The sequence below is a fragment of the Chiloscyllium plagiosum genome, unplaced genomic scaffold (genome assembly GCF_037043375.1).
Source record: "Chiloscyllium plagiosum isolate Xiang-an unplaced genomic scaffold, Cpla_swu_hap1 HiC_scaffold_31, whole genome shotgun sequence".
NCBI classification, from domain to species: domain Eukaryota; kingdom Metazoa; phylum Chordata; class Chondrichthyes; order Orectolobiformes; family Hemiscylliidae; genus Chiloscyllium; species Chiloscyllium plagiosum.
In genome coordinates, this window is record NW_028270169.1 from 54,978,545 (window position 1) to 55,002,902 (window position 24,358).

At 44.6% G+C, this 24,358-nt stretch overlaps 1 protein-coding gene across 3 annotated transcripts in view; it reads left to right on the top strand.

Annotated features, from left to right (window-relative positions):
• The window catches only part of zzef1 (zinc finger, ZZ-type with EF hand domain 1), a 260,425-nt gene that overhangs the window by 185,686 nt on the left and 50,381 nt on the right, over positions 1 to 24,358 (top strand). For 2 of the 3 annotated variants that reach the window (XM_043718816.2, XM_043718817.2), the window contains exons 44-52: positions 3,383 to 3,579; positions 4,157 to 4,276; positions 4,625 to 4,816; positions 6,261 to 6,361; positions 8,769 to 8,904; positions 11,672 to 11,701; positions 16,535 to 16,894; positions 19,647 to 19,790; positions 22,790 to 22,958. In XM_043718816.2, coding sequence (XP_043574751.2) covers positions 3,383 to 3,579; positions 4,157 to 4,276; positions 4,625 to 4,816; positions 6,261 to 6,361; positions 8,769 to 8,904; positions 11,672 to 11,701; positions 16,535 to 16,894; positions 19,647 to 19,790; positions 22,790 to 22,958 — 1,449 coding nt within the window. The remainder of the gene's footprint in view (positions 1 to 3,382; positions 3,580 to 4,156; positions 4,277 to 4,624; positions 4,817 to 6,260; positions 6,362 to 8,768; positions 8,905 to 11,671; positions 11,702 to 16,534; positions 16,895 to 19,646; positions 19,791 to 22,789; positions 22,959 to 24,358) is intronic. The other variant, XM_043718818.2, reaches the window with a different exon arrangement.

The following is a 24,358-nucleotide window of genomic DNA, read 5'->3' on the forward strand; positions in this document are numbered from 1 at the left end:
TAGCTACATCTTTAGGACCTGATGGGACCTATCTCACAATATGAAGGAGACGTAGGAGGAAATTGGCACCTTGTATGAAACACAAAGTCTTTGCGTTCTCTTTAGTCAGAGGAGAGGTGCCATTTCATGTTCATTTTCTGAGGGTTGATAGATGTTTGTTTATGGCGTTGTGGTTGGAGTGCCAGGCCTCTAGGAATTCTCTGGCATGTCTTTGCTTAGCCTGTCCCAGGATAGATGTGTTGTCCCAGTAGAAATGGTGGGTTTTTTTCATCCGGAGTAGGGCTACGAGGGAGAAAGGGTCGTGTCATTTTGTGGCTAGCTGGTGTTCGTGTATCCTGGTGGCTACCTTAGGTGGCTACGTAGATGACACCTTTGTCATCACAAAACAAAACAAGATATAAGAGACATTTAACATCATCAGCAACACCCTCAAAGGCATAAAGTTCACCAAGGAGGAAGAAACCGACAACAAACTCGCATTCCTGGACGTCACAGTCGAAAGAACGGACAACGGAGAACTACAAACCTACGTATACAGAAAACCGACAAACACTGACCAAATACTTAACTACACCAGCAACCATCCCAACACACACAAACGAAGCTGTATCAGAACACTGTTCCAACGAGCCACCACACACTGCAGCACAGACGAACTTCACAAAACAGAGAACCACCTATACAACGTATTCAAGAAGAACGGATACTCAAAAAATACAGTCCGCAGATTCCTCAAGAACAAACCACGACAAACAGACCAAAGACAGCCAGAAACCCTAACCACCTTACCATACATCAAAAGTTTCAGAAATGACAGCCAGACTACTAAGACCCCTTGGAATCCTAGTAGCACACAAACTCACCAACACACTCAAAACAAAAACTAACAAACTTAAAAGACCCAGTACAACCCATGGACAAAACCAACGTCATCTACAAAATTCCATGCAAGGACTGCCACAAACACTACGTAGGACAAACAGGAAGAATGTTAGCCACCAGGATACACGAACACTAGCTAACCACAAAAAGGCACGACCCTCTCTCCCTCGTAGCCCTACACGCGGATGAAAAAAACCACCATTTCTACTGGGACAGCACATCTATCCTGGGACAGGCTAAGCAAAGACATGCCAGGGAATTCCTAGAGGCCTGGCACTCCAACCACAACGCCATAAACAAACACATAGATCTAGATACCATCTATCAACCCCTCAGAAAATGAACAGGAAATGACATCACCACAAACCCCAGGAACCCCATCCAGGACAAACCTATAAATAGAAAGCAGGAGAGACAACAGCTTCGCTTCAGTTGGAGGTCGCCACTGATGATGTTACCTAGCCTGGTAATGAAACGTCTGGATATCAAACCTACAGCTCAGTGAGCAAACCTACACCCTAAACCTCAACCTGAGCTACAAACCTTGTTTACCAGAATGTTGCCTGGTTTGGAGGGTATTAGCTACTGGGAGAGATTGGACAAATTTGGTTTGTTTTCACTTGAATGTCAGAGGCAGACAGGTTTAGAAAATAGAGAGCATGAATAGGTTGGATATCGTCAGAGTTTTGGTCCCAGTGTACAAATGTCAGTTACTGGGGGGATATAGGTTTAAGGTAGAAGGGTAGGTTTAAACAAGATGTGAGAGACAAGTGTTTGTTACACAGTGGTGGGTGGTAAGTGCCTGAAATGTGCTGCCAGATGAGGTGGTAGAAGCAGATAAAATAATGATGTTAGGAGGCATCTTGACTGAGAAGAATAAGCAGGGAACAGAGGGAATATGGACTAGGTAGAGGCAAAAGGATTTTAGTTTAGAGAGGTGTTATGTTTCAGCATAGGCTTGGTGGGCCGAACGGCCTGTTCCTGTACTGTGCAGTTCTTTGTTCTATGTCAATCTGTTTTACTTGCTCTTGTTTTGATTTTCCACCTTCCACTAGTGACCTGTGCAAAGTGTCTCACTTCCTATCAGTTGTCAAACCTTTACCATTTGGTGAACATGACCTTGTACTTTCCTTGCCCTTGAACTTCCCCTTTCCCTGTCCGTGCATTAGTAGCAGCTTCCTCTTTAAGGTGCTGCTTTGCATTTCTATCACTTTAGTGGAACTCAGTTTATTTGGCATGTGTATTTTCACGAGCCTAATTCATTGCCAACCATCTTTTCTGGTGCAGTCTCAAAGTTTCCTTGAAATGCTGACACGATGCTGTTTTTTTTTCAAACCTGGACAAAGTTTTCTGTGATGAGAGAGTTGGTTAATGCTGCATCTTTATGAATTTGACAATGTCTTTAATGTGGGCATGTAGCTGCCTGAAAATTCTGTCTGGAGCCTCTTACATTAAACGTATAACCCTCAGATATGATACTTCTCAGGAAAACAAACTAGCTGATTACCTTTTCTACCTTACCTTCACCTGCTTCCTTCTTCGGTGAAACAGTTCATGCACCTCATCTTTTTCTGCAAATGATACTCGAGTCGGTCACTTCTTTTCTCCTCACTGTTTCTCATATTCTCTCTATTGTTTCAAAGCATTCAATTTGTGGTTGTCTTTGCTAGCAATATTTCCCAAAGGAGACAGTCAGTGTCTATTCAATCGCATATTATATGCCTCCATCTGTTTTGTCCTGTTTTTCAGAATGTGTGCCCTGCGCCCTGTCACAAAACAGCATCATGTTGTTCTCATCCAGATTCACCTTTCCATTCATCAATTAGCTGATCTGTGTTTAAGGGTGTGAGTGATCCATGTTCAAAGCAGAGCTTTTTTCAGGATACTCTCCTGAGATGATAACATCTGTCAATGGGTTAATGTATTTTTCAACAATTTTTGTCCTGCTAGCTTTACTCAGGTGTGGATTTCCACTTCGTATGTTCTCCTGGAGCCCAAAGTAATTTGTTGTGCAATAAAACAGACAACATCCTGACAGGACATGACAAGATGGTTGTGGAGATGATTTGTTCCTCTGGTGAGACAATCTGGAACGAGGGGGTCACTGATTTTAAAAATTAGGGGTCACCCATTTAAAGAAGAGAGCATTTTCTTCACCTTGAGTCCTTTGGAACGCTTTCCCTCCAAAAATGATGGAGGCAGAACCCTTGAATATTTGTAAGGCAGCATTAGTTTGGTAACAGTGGATATATAGGGTTGTCAGAGGTAAGTGGGAATGTGGCATTAAAGTTAAAATCAGATCAATCATGATTTTACTGAACAGAGGAACAGACTCGAAGGCTACCCTGCTCATCATTCATACGAGCGTATGTGAAGAATTTGAAATTAGTTGAACTCAAACAAATAATTTAAAAGCAGAGAACTTAAAAGGATGGGATGCAGCAATTGGGATGTGAAAGTTAATCATTCTCTTTGAATGTCCATTTCTGTTTTAACTCAGTGAGGGATTACCGGTTGGCGCAGGTTTGTAAACCTGAATGTATGGCGACTCAACCTCAACTCATCCAGTTCCTACAGCACTTTATGTTAATCTACAGCCACCTACTGCAGACCAATATAGACAGCAGCTGCCCAGATGCAGTGGAGGCTACCTGGCTCCAATCACTTGCTCTGAAGGGTCTCTACAAAACACTGCAGGTAATCACTTGTTAACGAAACTAGCGATTGCTTTGGAAATTTGGCCAATTCAAATGAGAGAGAATGCTGTCCTTGTCCGTCTAGATGATGAAGGTCATGAGTTTGGAAGGTAACTTTTAAGGAGCCTAGATGAAATACCGCTGTACATTTCAAAGATAGTACACATTGCTGTCACGAGGCATCAGTACTGTGAGGGCATGAATGTTGAAGTTGTTGGATGTGGTGCCAATCGAGTGGCTGCTTGGTGGATGGTGTCAAGCTTTTTGCGTTTTGTGTAAGCTGCACTAATGCAAACAAGTGGAGAGCGTTTCAGCATATTCTTGACTTGTGCCTTGCCAGGAGGTGAGTTGACCCTCACGTGTTTACCCTCAAGTTGCATTTCATTGATTATAAGAGTCTTTGTGGCTATTCTTGAAAAATGTGAAGAATCTATGGGGATCCTGAATCAGGTTATTTGGTTCTATTGCAGTGGTCATGCCTTGTTCCATTGTTTGTCAGGACTTTGTTGTCAGGCTGGTTTCTTTGGGATTTTCCTTCATTATTGTTAGTGACTAACATTTCCCTGTCTTTGTTGCAGAAACATAGTGTTGAAGAGATCCATCAGATCATTCTCCAATCTGGTTTGATAAAGTTGCTTCAGAAGAAATGCACCAAGGGGACAGGATTTAGTAAGCTATGGCTGCTTTGTGACCTGGAGGTAAGAACAGGACCTTCATCCAGTATTAGATTTCTAAGTACGTAACATCACATTTCTGAATTCACTTAAGCTTTGTGCAGCTAATTGTGCCGTTAGAAATGCTTCAAACCAATCTGTATGCTGCCTTTCCTGGCTTCACATTCTTAACTGGTCAGAAACTCTTTTCCATCTGCTGGCAGGGGACATAGAAGTTCTTTTGATATAAATCAAACTCTTTCAAACTCGTTCTGCATTTGACATCTGATACTGAAACCGATCATATGATCATGTCTTCAATAAACCAGATTTGTGCGCAATTGTATTGGAATTCAATTTTAATCTCACTTTGTTCTTTGTTGTTGCACCAAGACCCTGTCGATCATGATGTATTCATCAAAGAAGGAGGCCAGTCTTGCTGGTGAAGGGGCAACCTCTGAGGCAGAGGAGAAGGAGCAGGTTTCAGATCATGAGCCTAAAAGCAGTGGCTCTGTGTTTGAACTTGATGAAACTAAACCTGATCCTTTGGAAGGTCTTGACGAAGCTACAAAAATCTTTTTCCAGGTATGGATGTAACTTGCATATGCTAATAAAAGAAGATTACGATGCTGAATATTCTTTTATTCAGAATAAAATGTAACTTCCAGCAAGTTAGCACTCTGGTCACTTATTCAGGCTTTCCTGGCTACTCAATGCGAATTAGTGGTGTAGTGTTTATTATTCAATGACCATTTGTAAGATCCCTTCTCTCATTTATTGAAATTGATGTGAGATTACCTTGGCCGCATTTTGTAGCAGCTCCTTCCGCTAAGTCCAAAACGATGAGTATAACATTAAAATGGAAGCCTTTAGCTCTTTGCCTGAGGTGTTCTGTAGTTTAAGAATGTTCAAGTGAGAAAGTTTTTGAAAATTTTGGTCAATTCACTCAATATTGGCCAATATTAACATATCTAGAAATCTCTGACCATGTTTGATTTGCTATTGTTTCTCAAGGGCTTGCAGCTCTTGTGTAAAGGAGAGCTTTGTGCATGAGACATTTCCATTAATTCTCACACTTGTAGATAATTTAAGTACCCTTAGCTATTGGACCAAGCCTACTAGACTTAAACTATGATTTATTTATTTCTGTAAATGTGTTAGCTGCTTTCAGCCTGTTATTTCTACTAGTGCCCCCATCACCTCACTTGAGATGACCATTGTAACATGGTATCTCATTTAACAATGAATATTAGAAAACTGTTTAGCCTCAGTGCATTGGAAATTGAAATTGAATACATATATCTCTATCCTCTGACAAAATCTGTGTATTTTCTTCCAGAATGGGTACCCAGCTATCAATTAAGATTCTTTAAAATATTTGTGTCTCTTTGTCTTTGGGAAATTGAACCAATTTAGTTCCGGTCACCATCTTGACTCCAGTAGGTGAACACAGAATAGACTGAAGATTCTACTGGGATTCCAGCCAGTACTTTTTGGTAAATGATCTTATTGAGCCCTGAGTAGACTGCTGTTGAGTTTTAAAAAAGCATGCTCAGGGAAGCAAATGTCGCATTTATTTTGGACCAGAAATGTATTGTTCTCAAGCCTGGCTTAGTGGGATAATAAGGTTGCTTTAATTTCTAACTTTATGACCCAGGATTTGAGAGGCAATCATATTTGCGCTTCACATCTGGTCCATCTTCTCAGGTGGACTGACTGGTTAGCTGTGATTATTCCCTGTCAATAGTTGGTAAAGTACACACTGGCCCTGCTTGATGTTATATTAAGAGCGTCAACAAACCCCAAGCCATGGAACGACTTTTGGCTTGTTCACTGTTCCTCTCCAACTCGGGGGAAAATTTGTTGAGGGAAGAATCTGATTAAAAAATGGTTTAAGGCTCACACCCTGAGTACACTGAGTTTTTGTATTGATGATTATTTCTGATCGTACTTTGTTATTCCAGCAGTTAAAGGGAAGGCAGAAATTGGAACATTTCTTTCTGGTATAACAGATTTTTTTTTCCCCCAGATAACTCACGATGCTCTAAATGCACCTTTGCACATCCTGCGAGCCATGTATGAACTTCAGATGCGAAAAACAGACTCCTTCTTTCTCGAAGTTCAGAAGAGGTGAGTATGAAATATTAGAATTGAATCAAGTCCTATCAGAATTTTGCTGTGAAGTGTTCTGTAGCTTGATATGGTGTGGCTTTGGTTGTTGAGGTTTTCTTGAAATAAATTGGCTAAAATCCACTGTGATTTGACCATCATTGACATTACTTGAAATCTTAGTTTACTATAGTTTGCTTTGGGTATTGTGTATATTTCTCAAGAGCAGCAGGATGTTTGTATACCGGGAGGTTTTGACATAATCGAGCCTGGCACTTTGCAGCAGTGCTGAGGGAGTGCTTGATTATTATGAGATGTTAAACCGAGGTCCCATTTGGCTGGTCAAGAGATCCTTGAAGAAAAACAATAGAGATCTCCCAAGTGTATTGGCCAACATTTATCTAAATCCTTATATCACTGATGTTTTCAATAATTAAACTTCAAATGCCAAGTAAATGCAAACCTGTTCTTTTTACAGCTTTTGTGTGGCTGCTTGTCCTGGTAAATTAGTCCAAGGACAACTGGTACCTAAGTAGCAGAAATATAGAAAATAGGAGGAGGAATAAGCCATTCAGCTCTTTGAGGTGAAAGTGAGGACTGCAGATGCTGGAGATTAGAGTCTAGATTAGGGGGAGCAGTGGTAGTCTGGTGCACTGATCTCTACACTGCTGAAGCCAGTTGCCAATTTGAAAACATCACCTCTTACCACCCCCTTGACCATGACCCCACCCCCCATCACCAAACCATCATCTCCCAGACCATACAGAACCTCATCACCTCAGGAGATCTCCCACCCACAGCTTCCAACCTCGTAGTCCGGGAAACCTCCCACTGCCCGGTTCTACCTCCTTCCCAAGATCCACAAGCCTGGCCGACCCATTGTCTCAGCATGCTCCTGCCCACACCGAACACATCTCCACCTACCTTGACACTGTCCTATACCCCCGGTCCAGGAACTCCCCACATATGTTCAAGTCACCACACACACCCTCCACCTCCTCCAAGACTTCAGTTTCCCTGGCCACCAACGCCTCATCTTCACCATGGATATCCAATCTCTCTACACCTCTATCCGCCATGACCAGGGCCTCCAAGCCCTCCGTTTCTTCCTCTCCTGACATCCCCACCAGTACCCCTCCACTAACACACACATTCGTTTGGCTGAACTGGTCCTCACCCTTAATAATTTCTCCTTCGAATCCTCCCACTTCCTCCAGACCAGAGGGGGTAGCCATGGGGGCCTGTATGAGCCCCAGCTATGCCTGTCTCTTAGTCGGCTACGTGGAACAGTCCATCTTCCGTAATTACACCGGCACCACTCCCCACCTCTTCCTCCGCTACATTGATGACTGCATCGGCGCCACCTCGTGCTCCCACGAGGAGGTTGAGCAGATCATCAACTTCACCAACACATTCCACCCTGACCTTAAGTCCACCTGGACCATCTCTGACACCTCCTTCCCCTTCCTGGACCTCCCCATCTCCATCAATGACGACCGACTTAACACTGACATTTTTACAAATCCACCGACTCCCACAGCTACATGGATTAAACCTCTTCTCCCCCCTACCTCCTGCAAAAATGCTATCCTGTATTCCCAATTCCTCCACCTCTGCTGTATCTGCTCCCAGGAGGACCAGTTCCACCACAGAACACATCAGATGGCCTCCTTCTTTAAAGACCACAATTTCCCTTCCCACGTGGTTAAAGATGCCCTCCAATGCATCTCATCCACGTCCTGCACCTCCACCCTCAAACCCCACCCCTCCAACCGTAACAAGGACAGAACCCCCCCCCCCCCCCCCCCCCCGGTGCTCACCTTCCACCCTACCAACCTTCGCATAAACTGCATCATCCACCAACATTTCCGCCACCTCCAAACAGACCCCACCGCCAGGGATATATTTCCCTCCCCACCCCTTCCTGCCTTCCGCAAAGACCATTCCCTCCGTGACTACTTGGTCAGGTCCACGCCCCCCCTACGACCCATCCTCCCATCCTGGCACCTTCCCCTGCCACCGCAGGAACTGTAAAACCTGTGCCCACATCTCCTCGCTCACCTCCATCCAAGGCCCTAAAGGAGCCTTCCACATACATCAAAGTTTTACCTGCACATCCACCAATATCATTTATTAACCCGAAGAGCTATTTCTAATTCAAATATCAGTATCTGTTTGGTTTTCTGCAACAATAAATGTTATACATGTAAGGCCTGTGTAATTCATAGCAGCTGATGAACAGAGGTCGAAGAATTAAGTGAAAGAAGAATAACTTCACATATTAGTTTATGTCGCCTTTAGCCTGTCCACTGCTGCTGTAAATAACACTTGAGAGATGTGTTTGAACTTTTCAAATTGCATTGTTAATGATTCACAAACAATGGCCCGAAAGATGACAGAAGTTCTATGTTTTTGAACTGATATTCAGGTTTGACGGGCACGTGATTACAACAGATGAGGCAATCCAGTCCATGTCTCTGAAGTGGCAGCCAAGCAAAGCCTCACGGACAGAAGACCACAGCACGAAAGCTGTCGACACTGACATGATGATTGTACCATGTGTGGTGTGTCCTTTCTTCCTTTGTCTCTTGATCTCCGCGTTCAGCTTTTCGAACTCTAACTCTGTTTTCTCGTTGCCCCACAATACTCAGCCCAGTTTGGGATTAAAACCTGGTTGCCCAATTTCTACAACATATGCACGAGCGTATGTGCCTGCATGAAGTAACAAACTCCTGTGTGTGTGGTAGCTACACTATGAAACTGTGTTGACAATTTGTTTATACCTTATTGAAACACCTAATCTCCTTAGAGGTCTTGATAAGGTAGATGGGGCGTAGTTGTTTCTTCTTGAGTGAAGATTCTAGACCAGAGGGCATAATCTCGGAGTAGGGTGTCCCTCAGCTAGGACAGAAGCTGAATCCTTAACTGTATTTAAGGCTAAGATAGACACATTTTTAAACCAGGAGAGAATCAAGGTTTATGAGGAAAAGGCAGGAAAGTAGAGTTGAGGATGATCATATTGGCCACGATCTCATTGAACGGTGGAGCAGACCCCAATGGGCTGAATGGACTACCTCTGCTCCCGCATCTTTAATTGATGAAAATTCTAGTCATAGTAATTTATTTCAGATTTGTAAGTGATTTCATGAATGCCATGTGCAAGTGGCTGACTATTGCCACCTCAAGGGATGGCCAGTACAAACTGGCCTAGACAGTTCACATTCCAAAGAGGAATAAAACACAATTAATCATAGGCAGGTTTGGATCTGAAGGGCCAGTAAGGGGCCAAATCCCCCAGTACTGTGAGCAGACTTTTGAAGAATGATCCAACACAATATCCTGCCCAACGTAAGATGAGACGAGCAACAGTCCACATTTCGATACCCCCGTACCTGAATCAAGTATTACTTAATTCCTCAGCATTACCATTTTAGCTGGCTGGACTTTAGTGTATAAGATCAGAGATTGTTCGTGTTTCCTGTGGTAGAACTTTGTGGGTGCAGTTGAAACTGCCAGATTCTCAACAAAACTATCTTAGGAACGATTTTTACTTCAATCCAGAAGTAAACTGCAGTATCTGAACAGCAATCCCATTTAACCAGCTTTCTACCATGCTAAAGTCCTGTTGCTTTCAAATAATATTTGTTGACATTCCTAGTAGAGAATGTAGTATTTAATAATGTGACATTACGCACAGAGTAACCTGATAAAAAGAAAAACTTTGCTGAAAATCTTAAATGAAAGAGAAAATGCTGAAATGGACTATGACCTGGTGAATTCTTGTTATTCAATTCATTGAACTGTTTTCTTTCTAAGAAATGCATCCTTCTCACACTGCTGTCCAGTCCCTAGCTCTGTAAGAAACAGCAATACTTGCTTGGGTCTTGTAGGAGTTTGTGCACAGCACACCCTTATCAAATATGCTGTGCATCAAAGTCACTTGAAGTACACTTGTCACCAACATGCCACTGAACAGCACAGTATGGGACTTCAATATCTAATAAATCCTGAGGTGAGTACCAAACCTATCTTTCAGCTGTTACCAAGATATTTTATCCTCCTCTGTCACAGCAGATACCTTCACCTTTAACAACATCCCCATAATTGCTGAAGGTCCACAAGCATTATTTTTTATCATCTCCGTGGTACCCATCTTCCTGAGTCCCAATGTGGGTAAACTGCGACTTGTCCAACGTTCTGGTGCCTTTACCTCACCCTGTATTAGGCACCTCTCACGCTCATTCAACTCCAGTTACTGTTATTCACTGCATTTAATTCAATATCATTGCTTGTAGCATTATGTCTAGACCCTTCCAACATTCTTGAAAGAAAGAGATCGAGATGCTTTCTGACACTGGAGGGCTCTTGCTGCTCTTGGAGATCGTCAGGCAGTCTTAACTTGGACTCCTGGTTCACAGTCGAATTTGAAACCAGAGTCTTTCTGGCACCAAGGCAGCAGACCTATTGGCTAATGTATTATTAGGAGTTGAACTAGTGTTGGTGGGATTCAAGTCCACCTCCAGCCTCTAGAGACACTCAGCCTTGCTTCTGTTTCCACTCTGACTCGGCAATGTATCAATCTCATTGCTCCAAAACCGACATTGTCTTGGACAGCTAAATTTGCATCACTTGTTTTTCCTAAGTTGCAGAACTCTCATTATATCTCAGCCGTTGTAGTGTCTGACTTCCAGTTTCAAATCAAAGAATCCGTATGATGCAGAAAGATCATCCGAAGAGCCTCTCACCCAGCATCCCCCACCCTATCCACATAACTCTGCATTTAACATGGCTACCCCAACTAGCCTAACATCCCTGAGCACTATGGGAAATTTGGCATGGCCAATCTCCGTAAACTGAACATTTTTGAACTGTGGGAAGAAACCGGAGCACCAGGAGGAAACCCACGCAGACAGTGGTCCGAGGCTGGAATCAAACCCGGGTCCTTGGCGCTGTGAGGCAGCCGTGCTAACCACTTCAATCCAATAATCCAAAAGGAAAACAATAACAATTGTCCCTTGCAACGTGTCTAGACTATATGGGGAAAACTCGTATTCTAACAAAATATCTTCCCTTTTGAGGTTTTTTTTCTCACATACCCCTGACAAAATCTGCTGACCCACTCTGGCAGTGTTTAGAAGATGCTATTTCAAAGAAGGAAAATGCTGGAAGTCAGAAAAACTACTTCCTGTGTTGCTATGTAGAGGTGGTGGATTGGCTATATACAGCATTTTTTACTTTCATTTTAAATAACTCATTAATATCTTGTACTAGTGGTAAAATTGTGGCACAACCCTTGTAACTTACACTCACCAGCATCACCCCTTTCCACAGCACAAGATCATGGGAAAGCTCTGCACACTGGTAAGTGGCCAGTCATTTCCACATTGAAGAGTCAAACTTACCTCACCTAGCGCATGTAATGAAAAATCTTTATTTTCATTTAACCAATGGATACAGCATCAGCTTACATGCAGCTTTTTAAAAGAAATCCTAATGTTTTTCCTGTTTAATTTTCTGCATTCTGTTCATATGCGGGTCTGTGCCATCAAAACTTTGCAAACTGACTTCCATGCCAATAGCATGGCTCAAGACCATATTCTAACTATGTTGGTCAATTTTGGAGAGCAAGAGAATTATCATTCACATCAGGAATTTGCTGATAGCAGACTTGCATATAAATGGATTGCATCATAACTGAATTTAAGTTTTCTGTGCAAAACTCCTTTACTGAGCTCCTGGAATAAGGTCTGAATATTGCAATATTCCTGCTGGCATGAAATTGGTGCTTTGGGTATTGGATTGAAGGGGCTGGGATCTCGGAATCTTCTGTCACTCTGTCCTGAAAACTGGGCTGAGAAGAGAGAAGCGAACTGTTCACTGATCTTCTACAATAATCGTCAACGTGCTGAGAACTTAGTTCAGCGAGGAGTTAAATATACAGGTTTTCCAGAAGAGCAGTTAATCTGTATTACTAATCTGTTCCTAGTGTGTGCCAGGTTAATGCAGTATTAGATTTCTTGATGACAGTAAAATGAGCAGAGTTTTTGCAACCTTTCTGATCTGGCCCAATGTGTATCAGAGAAAATTTTTAATTAATTTTTATTTAAATGTTTACTCCTCTTTGCCAACTGCTGTAGAGAAGGGCAATGTGCACAAGTCTGAAGTCATACATGGCTGTTTGTTTAAGTGGCTAGACTTATTGGGTTGATTTCTGTTGTGGTAGGCATCTTGCAAACCGGCTGGAAAGCCGAGGCAAACAAACCTGCATTAACAGTTTGCACTGCCTTCCCACCACATTTTCCTTCTGGGGATTGCTGCCTCTTAACAGAGAAGCCCCCCCGCCCCCAGGAGCTGCCAGCCAATTGGAGAGCTAGCAGCTCAGCAGTCTCAGAAGCGCTATGGGTGCCCTCAGGGTGACTGATTAGGAAACCATCCCCTCTATCTCTGGGACATGACTGAGTGGTATTCCCATGCAGTGGAAGGTGCATCCGCTAATGGTAAATTTGCCAGCCGGAAGGTGAAAAGGCCACTCTTTAGCTACTTAAGTGGCTCAGTTATCCTTGAGAGGGCCTGTCCTCCACCTTCGCCATTAACTGGTAAAATGGCATGGCAGGCACTATTCCATTTCCCTACCCTTCCGTGCTGTTTTACGCCTTCCCTTAGTGCATACGCTCTCCCAGCCCCTCATAAAAGCACTGGTAAAACCGAGTCAATATTGACAGACTACACAGCAAATATTGTGTTATGATTGGTCAGTGCAACCAGATCCATATTCACTCTCATCCACCAAGGAGTCTGCTCCTGTACTCTTGTAAGAAGCCTGTGTTCTAGATGGTTTAGGATGGGAGGTAAATGTCCATGTCCCATGAATGATAATTTCCAAAAGACAAGCAAACTGATGTCACGGTGAACAGAGCTGATTGAGACATTGTCTCACTATTCAACCTTGGGACTGAGTCAATTACTGAAATCATGGAGAGGCACTTTTGCAGGTGGTGCATTGAAATGGGCAGAAAATAAGGTCTCTGCCTCATTAGAGAGAAGCTGTGCTCCCCAAGCAATCAGAGTGGCTGAGTTAAAACAAGGAAAGTAAAACAAAATGATGGTAAAGTTTTTCAATTTATTTCCTCACTTTGAAACTTTTGTTAAATTGATTTATAAATCAGCTCCTTCAATGTTAAAAGGGTCTGTATGTGCTGGTTTACACTTCCTGTGATAACATCTCTTGTGGCAGACTGGTACAAAAGGTGAATTCACATGGTATTGGGGTGAGCTGGCAAAATGGATACAGAACTGGCTTAGTCATAGGAGACAGAGGGGAGCGATGGAGAGATGCTTTTCGGAATGGAGGGTTGTGAATAGTGACTTCATAAATTATTTGGAGGAAAACGTAGCTGGTCTAATTAGAAAGTTTGCAGATGATTTAAAGATTGGGGAGTTGTGGATAATGAGGATTGTCAGAATATAGATCAGTTGGAGGCATGGGCAGAAAAATGGCAGATGGAGTTTAATCTGGACAAATGTGAGGTGGTGCATTTTGAAAGGTCAAGTACAGGTAGAAATTATACAGTGAAAGGCAGAACCCTTTGGAGTATTGCTATGCAGAGGGATCTGGGTGTGCAGGCCCACTGATCACTGAAGGTGGCAGCACAGGTGGATAAGGGAGTAAAAAAAAGGCCTATTACATTCTTCCCTTCATTGGAATGGGCATTGAATATAAGGAAAGGCAACTTATGCTGCAGCTTTATAGAACTTTAGTTAGGCCACACTTGGAATGTTGTGTCCAGTTCTGGTCACCACCCTACCAGAAGGATGTGGATGCTTTGAAGAGAGTACAGAAAAGGTATTCCGGGATTTTAGTTACAAAGAAACATTGAATTGACTGGGTTTGATTTCACTGGAATGCAGGAAGTTTGAGGGGTGATCTGATCGAGTTTATAAGATTGTAAATGGCATGGATAGAATGGAAAGTGTGAGGCTTTTTCCCCAGAGTGGAGGGTCAATTATTAGGGGACACAGGTTCAAGGTGTGACGGGGGTGGGGGTGATGTTTAAAAGAAATGCGCGAGGCAAGTTTTTCACGCCAAGGGTGGTGAGTGGTGGAAGCAGACACAACAGTATTCAAGAAATACCTGGGCAAGTACATGAATAAGGAGGGGATAGAGGAATATGGATCCTGTAAGCAAAGACAGTTTTAGTATATAGGGCAAAATGTGTCAGCGCAGGCCTGGAGAGCTGAAGAGCCTATTCCTGTGCTGCAGTGTTCTTTGTTCTAGGTCTGCTCACTGCTAAGACCTGCTGTTAAGTGCTGGCAGTTCACTCTCACATTGGGAACATTGGGAACAAATGAGTCTGTTCCTAACCTCCTCAGAAGGCATGACTGCATAATTGGCAGGGTTAGAATTTAGGCTCATGTTCCTGGGCGAGGTACTTATTACAAAATCATCATGGAAGCAGGTGTAGTCTATTTAGCTCCTTGAGCTTTTTCTTCCATTCAGTGAGATATTTGTTGACCCTGACCTAAATTTTTCAAACCGCCTTTGCATTATATCCATCTTTTATAAACAAAAATCAAATCATTTCCATTTTAAGTTGAGCATTTAACTTAGCATCAACTGTCATTTGAGAGTGAGATTTCCAAAATTCTATTACCCTTTGTGCATCAAAGTGATTCCTACCTTCACTCTAGACTTGCACTTTTTGGCTCAGTCTTCCAACTACTCGACTTTCCAATCAGCAGGAACAGTTTCTCTTCTCAAATTGTGTTCTGAGTATCTTAGAAATTTATAAGAATCTTAATTTTATAAATTCCAGAGAACACAACTGTAGTTTGGAAATAATCTCTTTGTAATTTAATTCTTGGAGTCCAGCTACCATTGTTTTCCTCCTAAACTATGATGCTCAGAACTGAACATAGTTCATTAACCCTTTTGATTAATTTTTGTATCACTCACTGGCATTTTGATGATCTCTATAATTGGCTCCCTAAGACTCTCTGAATTTCCACTTTTAGATTTTTCACTATTTAAAAATAACTCTCTCTCCAGTATTTTAGGACCAAAATAGATAACCTCTCACTTTTTTGAACTCTCATGTGCTACAGCTTAGTGTGATTTACATAAAATTACAAAGAGTTGTGAACAGATTATGATTCTAACTGAGCTGTTTATAATCAAGGCAACAGCACACCTCCTTATTCAAGCAGTGGCTGGAACTCCTCTGTATTTTGTAGTGTTGTTCAATAGCATTCCTCCACTGAATAAACTTTACTATGTTAGTTATTGGTTTTACTTTTTGAACAGAGCTAATGCAATCTTGTAATGATTCATTTTGTAAACAAGGTAATTTTTTGCACATATTACAATATTATAGCCATTTGTTTCTTTGTGAAACAGTTGAGTAACAGAGAACCAAAGTGCACTATTCAATCCCTTGGAGCTTGCTAGATGGTCCCACTGTCTGTATCAATCCCTGGGGTCCTGGAAAATGTTCTGTTTAAATATTTCTCCAATTATTTTTTGAAAAACATTATTGACTCAGTTTCCACCTCGCTTCCAGGCTCCACAGTGCACTCCAAATCATAGCTTCATATCGCCTCTGGATTTTCAGCTAGTTACCTTCTACCCATGTCCTCTGGCTGTTGAGCCTTCTGAAAATAGAAACAGTTTTATTTTTAATGAGAGTCTTTGCTTTTGGGTACCTTTATCAATCTTCCCTTAACCTTCTGTGCTCTAATGAGAGCAGATTGAATTTCTCTCGCCTCTCCATGTACCTGAAGCTTTCCATCCCAGGTACCATTTCTCCAACCTCCCCAAGGCTTTTGACATCCTTCTGAAAATGTGCTACCCAGAATTGAATGCTAATTCGGTTGAGGCCTTCCCATTGGTTTATAAAGACTTAGCATAATGCCTTTGTCCTTTGTACTTGCATAATTCAGCTTCATCAGTGGCTGACAATTTTATAAACATTTAAAATGAAAGATCAGCCATGGGATCTCTTTGATCTGTTTTATCCCAAACCTGCAAATCCCTGTTGACTGATGCAAATTCTTTGTAGCAATGTGTAATACATAAGAATGCACAAACTGATGATGAATAACCAAAGTTCATTTGAAATTATCTTCATATTGGGCTGTAATGATTTTGTTCATTTATTAAACACTAGGTAGGTGAATCTAACCTGTCTTTTTTAATAGTCCAAGCCTTTGCGTTGTGAGAAGGCATCAGAGGAGACCAACCCTGTGACCCAGAAACTGATAACCAACACAGAAAGTGACCTGCAGCTCAGCTTTGCCAAACAGCGACGGACTAAAAGCTCCATGCTGCTGCACAAAGAGCTCGACGTGCGAAGCAAGAGGACAGCCCGGGACTACCTGTACAAAGTCAACGAAGCCATCTCCATACTGTATGCCCGGCACGTGCTGGCTGCTCTGTTAGCTGACTGGCCGAGTGGAGTGCCAATCACTGAGGATGTTCTCGGTCTCAGCTGCCCATCACACATGGCCTACATACTTGATTTGCTTATGCAGCTGGAGGAAAAACCGCTGTGGGAAAAGGTTGGTGATAGGCTTGTGAGCTGGGCCAGTGCTTCACTGGGCAGCATTTTACTTCATTCCTGATGAAGGGCATTTGCCCGAAACATCGATATTCCTGCTCCCCAGATGCTGCCTGATGTGCTGTGCTTTTCCAGCACCACTCTAATCTAGTCTCTGGTTACCAGCATCTGCAGTCCTTGTTTTTACCGAGCATTTTACTAAGGCGTGGCGACCTGCCCAAAGTTGTTTTCATTTCTTCCTTTGGATTGAGGGACAGAATTCCAGGTCAATAGGATTTATATATGCCAAGAGGGGTTTAATAGACTCTTGCAAGCATGCAATGAAGAAGAGGGGGGGAGGTGTGGGGGTCAGACAGAAATACTTCTGCGTGGCAACACAAATTCAGAGCTGTAGTCTCCACTGTCAGGCAAAGCATACTTTTTTTTAGAACAAGGGTAGACCGTATTGTCATGTCAGAAATGAATTCTTTCCCTTCTCTTGCCCAACTTCACCCCCTCAACACCTCTGTCCCCCCCCCCCCTCAACACCTCTGACTCCCCCCCCCCCCTCAACACCTCTGTCCCCCCCTCAACACCTCTGTCCCCCCCTCAACACCTCTGTCCCCCCCTCAACACCTCTGTCCCCCCCAACACCTCTTCCCCCCCCCCCCCCAACACCTCTTCCCCCCCCCCCAACACCTCTTCCCCCCCCCCAACACCTCTTCCCCCCCCCCCCAACACCTGTTTCCCCCCCCAACACCTCTTCCCCCCCCCAACACCTCTTTCCCCCCCCCCCAACACCTCTTCCCCCCCCCAACACCTCTTTCCCCCCCCCCCCAACACCTCTTCCCCCCCCCAACACCTCTTCCCCCCCCCCCAACACCTCTTCCCCCCCCCCCCAACACCACTTCCCCCCCCCCCCCCCCCAACACCACTTCCCCCCCAACACCACTTCCCCCCCAACGCCACTTCCCCCCCAACGCCACTTCCCCCCCAACGCCACTTCCCCCCCAACGCCACTTCCCCCCCCAACACCACTTCTCCCCTCCCCCCAACACCTCTTTCCCCCCCCCAACACCTCTTTCCCCCCCCCAACACCTCTTTCCCCCCCCCAACACCTCTTTCCCCCCCCCAACACCTCTTCCCCCCCCAACACCTCTTTCCCCCCCTCAACACCTCTTTCCCCCCCCCTCAACACCTCTTTCCCCCCCCCCTCAACACCTCTTTCCCCCTCCCTCAACACCTCTTTCCCCCCTCCCTCAACACCTCTTTCCCCCCCCCTCAACACCTCTCTCCCCCCCTCAACACCTCTTTCCTCCCCCTCAACACCTCTTTCCTCCCCCTCAACACCTCTTTCCTCCCCCTCAACACCTCTTTCCTCCCCCTCAACACCTCTTTCCTCCCCCTCAACACCTCTTTCCCCCCCCCACGCCTCTCCACCCCCTCCACGCCTCTCCACCCCCTCCACGCCTCTCCACCCCCTCCACGCCTCTCCACCCTCTCCACCCCCTCCACGCCTCTCCACCCCCTCCACGCCGCTCCACCCCCACCACGCCTCTCCCCCTCTCCACACCCCTCTCCCCCTCTCCACACCCCTCTCCCCCTCTCCACACCCCTCTCCCCCTCTCCACACCCCTCTCCCCCTCTCCACACCCCTCTCCCCCCCTCCACACCCCTCTCCCCCCCTCCACACCCCTCTTCCCCCCCTCCACACCCCTCTCCCCCCCTCCACACCCCTCTCCCCCCCTCCACACCCCTCTCCCCCCCTCCACACCCCTCTCCCCCCCCCCCCACACCCCTCTCTCCCCCCCCCCACACCCCTCTCTCCCCCCCCCCACACCCCTCTCTCCCCCCCCCCACACCCCTCTCTCCCCCCCCCTCCACCCCTCTCTCCCCCCCCTCCACACCCCTCTCCCCCCCTCCACACCCCTCTCCCCCCCTCCACACCCCTCTTCCCCCCCTCCACACCCCTCTTCCCCCCCTCCACACCCCTCTCCCCCCCTCCACACCCCTCTCCCCCCCCTCCACACCTCTCTCCCCCCCCTCCACACCTCTCTCCCCCCCCTCCACACCTCTCCCCCCCTCCACACCCCTCCCCCCCACCTCCACACACCTCTTCCCCCCCCCCCTCCACACACCTCTTCCCCCCCCCCCTCCACACCCCTCTCCCCCCCCCTCCACACCCCTCTTCCCCCCCCCTCCACACCCCTCTTCCCCCCCCCTCCACACCCCTCTTCCCCCCCCTCCACACCCCTCTCCCCCCCCCTCCACACCCCTCTTCTCCCCCCCCTCCACACCTCTCTTCCCCCCCCCTCCACACCTCTCTTCCCCCCCCCCTCCACACCTCTCTTCCCCCCCCCTCCACACCTCTCTTCCCCCCCCTCCACACCTCTCTCCCCCTCCCCTCCACACCTCTCTCCCCCCCCCCCCCTCCACACCCCTCTCCCCTCCACACCTCTCTCCCCCCCCCCCCCCAAACACCTCTTCTCTCCCTCCTTCTCTTCTCATAGCCTCAGACCTAAGTATCCATGTGGTTTACTGATTGGTTTATTTCTTACTAGTTTAAATGCCTCGGCACATGTAATGCTAATGTGGGAGAAACCGCCAAAAGGAAAACCAAATAACTAAACTTTATCCTTCTTTCATATTATCATCACTTGAGACTTAATTGACTGCAGCCTGGAGCTTTCCCATTGTGTTTTTACATGTTTTTAACCTGTGAATCTATTTTTCTGTGTGACAGATTTTACCGTCTTTTTGTTTGTTTCCATCAGATTCTGCAGAAAGTACTGCTTGGGTGCAGTGTGAACATGCTGGGGCCTCTGGCAGTGACAGCCTGTCAGTTTATGGAAGAGCCAGGAATGGATGTCCAAGTCAGGGAGTCCAAGCATCCCTATGACAACAACTCTACAATTGAGGTTTCCTAATAGCTTTTGTGTTGCAGTTTTCTTTAAATGTAATGCCAGCCCACAATAGATGATGAGACTTTGGTGTAAGCAATGACAGATTGAAGCCCCACAGTCCTGTGTGTGTTTTTTAACACACAAAAAAGCACACTGATTTATTCAGTGCTTTTCAAACCATCAGGGCATCCAAAACACTATCGTTATGTCAGAATTAGTAAGCAAAGAGCAGTGACTAAATGACCAACAAAATTGCCTGTTTTTGGGAGGAGGGGGGTAACTGGTGGTTTTTGAGGAATAAACCTTTGGCCCAGCCATGAGGAAGAGCTTCCCTGCTCTGGCTCAAATAGTTACAGAACACCACATCTTGTAGATATTTTTCCATCAATCTGTTCAGAGATGTTATTACATACCTCCTGGCTCAGAGGTGTGGACACCATTCCGCACCTTGTACTAACAATCCTGTTCTGTTTGCCATTAAAAGCTAGGTGTCTTGGAGTGAGACTTGAACCCACGACCTTCTGACTTGGGTGTGAATGCTACCTAAATGAGCTGTGACTTGTGGCCATTGCCACAGAACCTCTGTTAATAGACATAGAAGTAGTGAACTGGGCTGATGAGGCATTGGAGTTGGTCATTCCCTCTCAATAACTATATACACGCTTGAGAAGCTGAAAGGAATTAATGGTCAAACAAGAGCGATGGATTTTAATTAGTTTTAAAGATAAAATTCCAGAGAATTAAATAGGCACTTTGTGGTGTGGTGGTAGTGTCCCTACCTCTGAACCAAGAAGCCCAGCTTTCAAGTCCAACCTGCTGCATAGTTGTGTAATAATATTTCTGAACATGTTGATTAGAAAATGAAAAAAAAAGAGAAAAGAATGTGTTGTAAAAAGTAGCAAATTGTCTGGACCCTGCATTCTAGGGACTTAGAAGAGAAGTGGTGGAGATTCTAGAACAGTCCCTCTGAATTATTACCACACAAGAGGTTGTTATGCAAGGTCAGGACTTACTGGATTGGGGATTGATTAACTGGCTAAGAGAAACCTCTTAGCACCAGGGCTCAGTTCCAGCCTCAGGCCACCATCTGGAGTTTGCACATTCTCTCCACATCTGTGTGGGTTTCTGCTGGTGTTCCAGTTTCCTCCCACAGACTGAAGGTTTGCTGGTTGGGTGGATTAGCGATGCTAAATTACCTGTGATGTCTAGGGATGTGCAGGCTCGATGGATTAACCATGGGGAATGCAGGGCTGCAGGGATAGGGTAGGAGAGGTGGACCTGGGTGGGTAGGTTGTAGAGGATCAATGTGGACTTGGGCCAAATGACCTGCTTCCACACTGCAGGGATTCTTTGATTCTAAATGGGTAATTTTCAAGATACTGTGCACAACAAGTGGATGGCTGCGAAGAATCTGTGCTTGGGATTTCGGCTATTTACCATTTGTTTCAATGACTAAGATGAGGGAAATGTATGTTTTGTATGCAGAGTCACTGATGATACAGAGCTAGAGAAAATGAACTGAGGGGGTGGCAGAGAGTCTGCGAGGGGATATATAGATCAGTTAAGTGGTTGAGTAAGAAGGTGGCAGATGGAGTATAATGTAGGAAACTGATAAATTATCCATTTAGATAACAAAAATGGAAAAAAATATATAAGGCTAGTAGTTATTGGCATTCAGGAATGTGTGCCTCCTTGAACATGCAAAGAAACTTGAAATGTCGGTGCAGTCAACCAGAGGAACACAAATGGTATTTTGATCTTTATTGCGGTGATCTCGCTGAAATGTTCGAAGGGTTCAGAGACGCTATTTTCAATGGATGCAGATTGTTGAAATAATCTCAAGGAGAGCCTTTTAGAACATAGGTGTGAATTTTCTACACGTGGAAAATTTTGAACCTTTGGAATCTTGTTCTCCACGTGACTCAGGATGTCCAGTTATTGGGCACAGTCATTTTTTCTTCTTTAACCTGGTTGGAATTGTTGTGGCACCGAAATGGCCATGAGGTGGAACTTGAACCTGAACATTCTGGCCCGGATGCAGGGACACTATCACTGCACACAGCGCTCCGTTGACTACATTCAAGGCTGAGGTCAATAGAGTGGGAACATGCAGTCGAGAGAAGTTTAGCTAAGATCAAAGCACAGCAGACTCAAGGGACTGAAAGGTCTGCTCTTTTTTTTCCCTTCTCTCCTTGAATGTTGTTTTTTAATCCGTTGGAAGATGAGGATAAAAAAAAATGACACACTTGTATCATAGCTACGGCACCATTGATGTTTGACAAACAAATTTAGAAATGGACAGAATGGTCTCAACAGAGTGAAACTAGATTTGTAAATGTCCCTACAGTGCACTGAGGATTAAACTGGAAACATCCAACAAGTAAATCTTTGGGCAGCATGTTAAAGAGTGCAAGTTAAAGCTGCTTGATAATCCATAGTCATCTCAATTTGTTATTTTTAACATTAATTTTGATTAATAGGAAGGTGGTGGCATAATGGTCATGTCATAGACTAGAAATTTAGAACCCCAGGCTAATGGTCCTCACTTTCTCCTAATGGCCTTGGGACATGAGTTTGAATTTCACCATAGCAGACGGTAATGTTTGTATTCAATTTTTAAAAATTAGTCTAGATTAAAAAGCTGTCTTAACTGGCAGCCACATAACCACTGTTGCTTGTCGTTTAAAAACCCAACTGGTTCATTAATGCTGTGTAAGGAAGGAATCTGCCATCCTTATCTGGTCTGGCCTATATATGACTCCAGACTCTCACCAACATCATTGATTCTGCCTTTGGGTAATTAGGGATGGACAGTAAATGCTGGCCTAGCCATTGTCGCCCATGTCTCTTGAATGAGTTAGAAAGGACAATTCTGGTTCTTAATCACAAATCAGATATGATTTCTATTCTTATGCAGCACTTTGCATTTTTCTGTCCCAGGTTTAGAATCTTCATTGGGAACAGTGATGAATCATCCAATAAAAGTTAAAGTTAGGTTTTCTTTTAACCTTTAGGACAAAGTTCACATCCCTGGTGCTATATACCTATCTGTGAAGTTTGATCCACGCTGTGTGTCTGAGGATGGCTGTGATGAGTTGTTGATGTCCAGCAGCAGTGACTACAAGCAAGATCGACATACATTCAGTGGTTCATCACACAAGTGGATTGACTTTGATATTCCAGGTAGAATTTTCATACAATCAGTCAGTCATGATTTCAGGGTACAGAATGGTCTTGTTCATTACAACTGAGTATGTAACAATTTAGGTGTACACTGTTGAAGCCTTGGTTAATATCTTCCAACCTTCGTGCAGTAAACCCTAACCTCTGAGAAGTCAAATATTCCACAGTCATTCTGCAAAAGGAATAACTTGATCCATTGTGAATATACATAAAGTGTAGCATTTTTCCTTCTATTTTAAACCAGGCAGGGAGATTGAATAGAGGTCAATAGAGTGGTCAAGAAAGCATACAACATGCTTTCCTTCATCAGATGGGTATTGAGTACAAGTCAGGTCATGTTACAGTTGTGCAAGGCTTTGATTCAGCCACACTTGGAATACTGCGTACGGTTCTGGTCGCCACATTACCAAAAGGATGTGGATGCTTTGGAGAGGGTGCAGAGGAGGTTCACCAGGATGTTGCCTGGTATGGAGGATGCTAGCTATGAAGAGGAGTTGAGTAGATTAGCATTACTTGATTAGAAAGGCAGAGGTTGGGGGGGAGCCTGATTGAGATCTACAAAATCATGAGAGGTACAGATAGGGTAGATAGCAAGAAGCTTTTTCCCAGAGTGGGACTCACTGCGGATCATGAGTTCAAGGTGAGAGGGGAAAAGTTTAAGGGAAATATACATGGAAAGTTCTTTACGCAGAGGGTGGTGGGTCCCTGGAACATGTTGCCAGCGGAGGTGGTAGAGGCAGGTACGATAGCATCACTTAAGGTGTATCTAGACAGATACATGAATGGGCAGGGAGCAGAGGGATACAGATCCTTAGAAAATAGGCGACAGATTTAGATAGAGGATCTGGATCAGCACAGGCTTGAAGGGCCAAAGGGCCTGTTCCTGTGTTGTAGTTTTCTTTATTCTTTGGATAAACCATTTTAGAACACTCAAGCTGTCATTATAATTGTGAAGATTAGAACCGCCTCTCACTCTAAATTAATCCTGACTCCTGAGAGATGTGGGAACTGATGTTGAAACTGGTTACTCACTCAGTAAGAATATGCTATTATCTTATGAGTCACCTTAAAAAAAAATAGGCAGGAAGGGCCTTGGTAAGATAGCTTGGAAGATGGTTCACAGTGGAGGTCTCTTTTACCACAGTGACTTTAATGCTTAATCCATTTCCTTAAGTTTGATCGTGATCACTGCAGTACACCTTCACAATACGTTTACTGTGATTGGAATTGCAGAGAGATCAACTGGGGGGGGTGTGACAATGGAAGCCTGAATCCCGCATCCAGGGAAATGGGGTTTGAAAGCCCAAAGTTCCAGTGATTGTTGGAGATTGCCCCCTGCCCTCTACGTTCCTTGTGAAATGTGTGCGCTTTGAGGGCATAGGATTGTTCAAGTGAACACT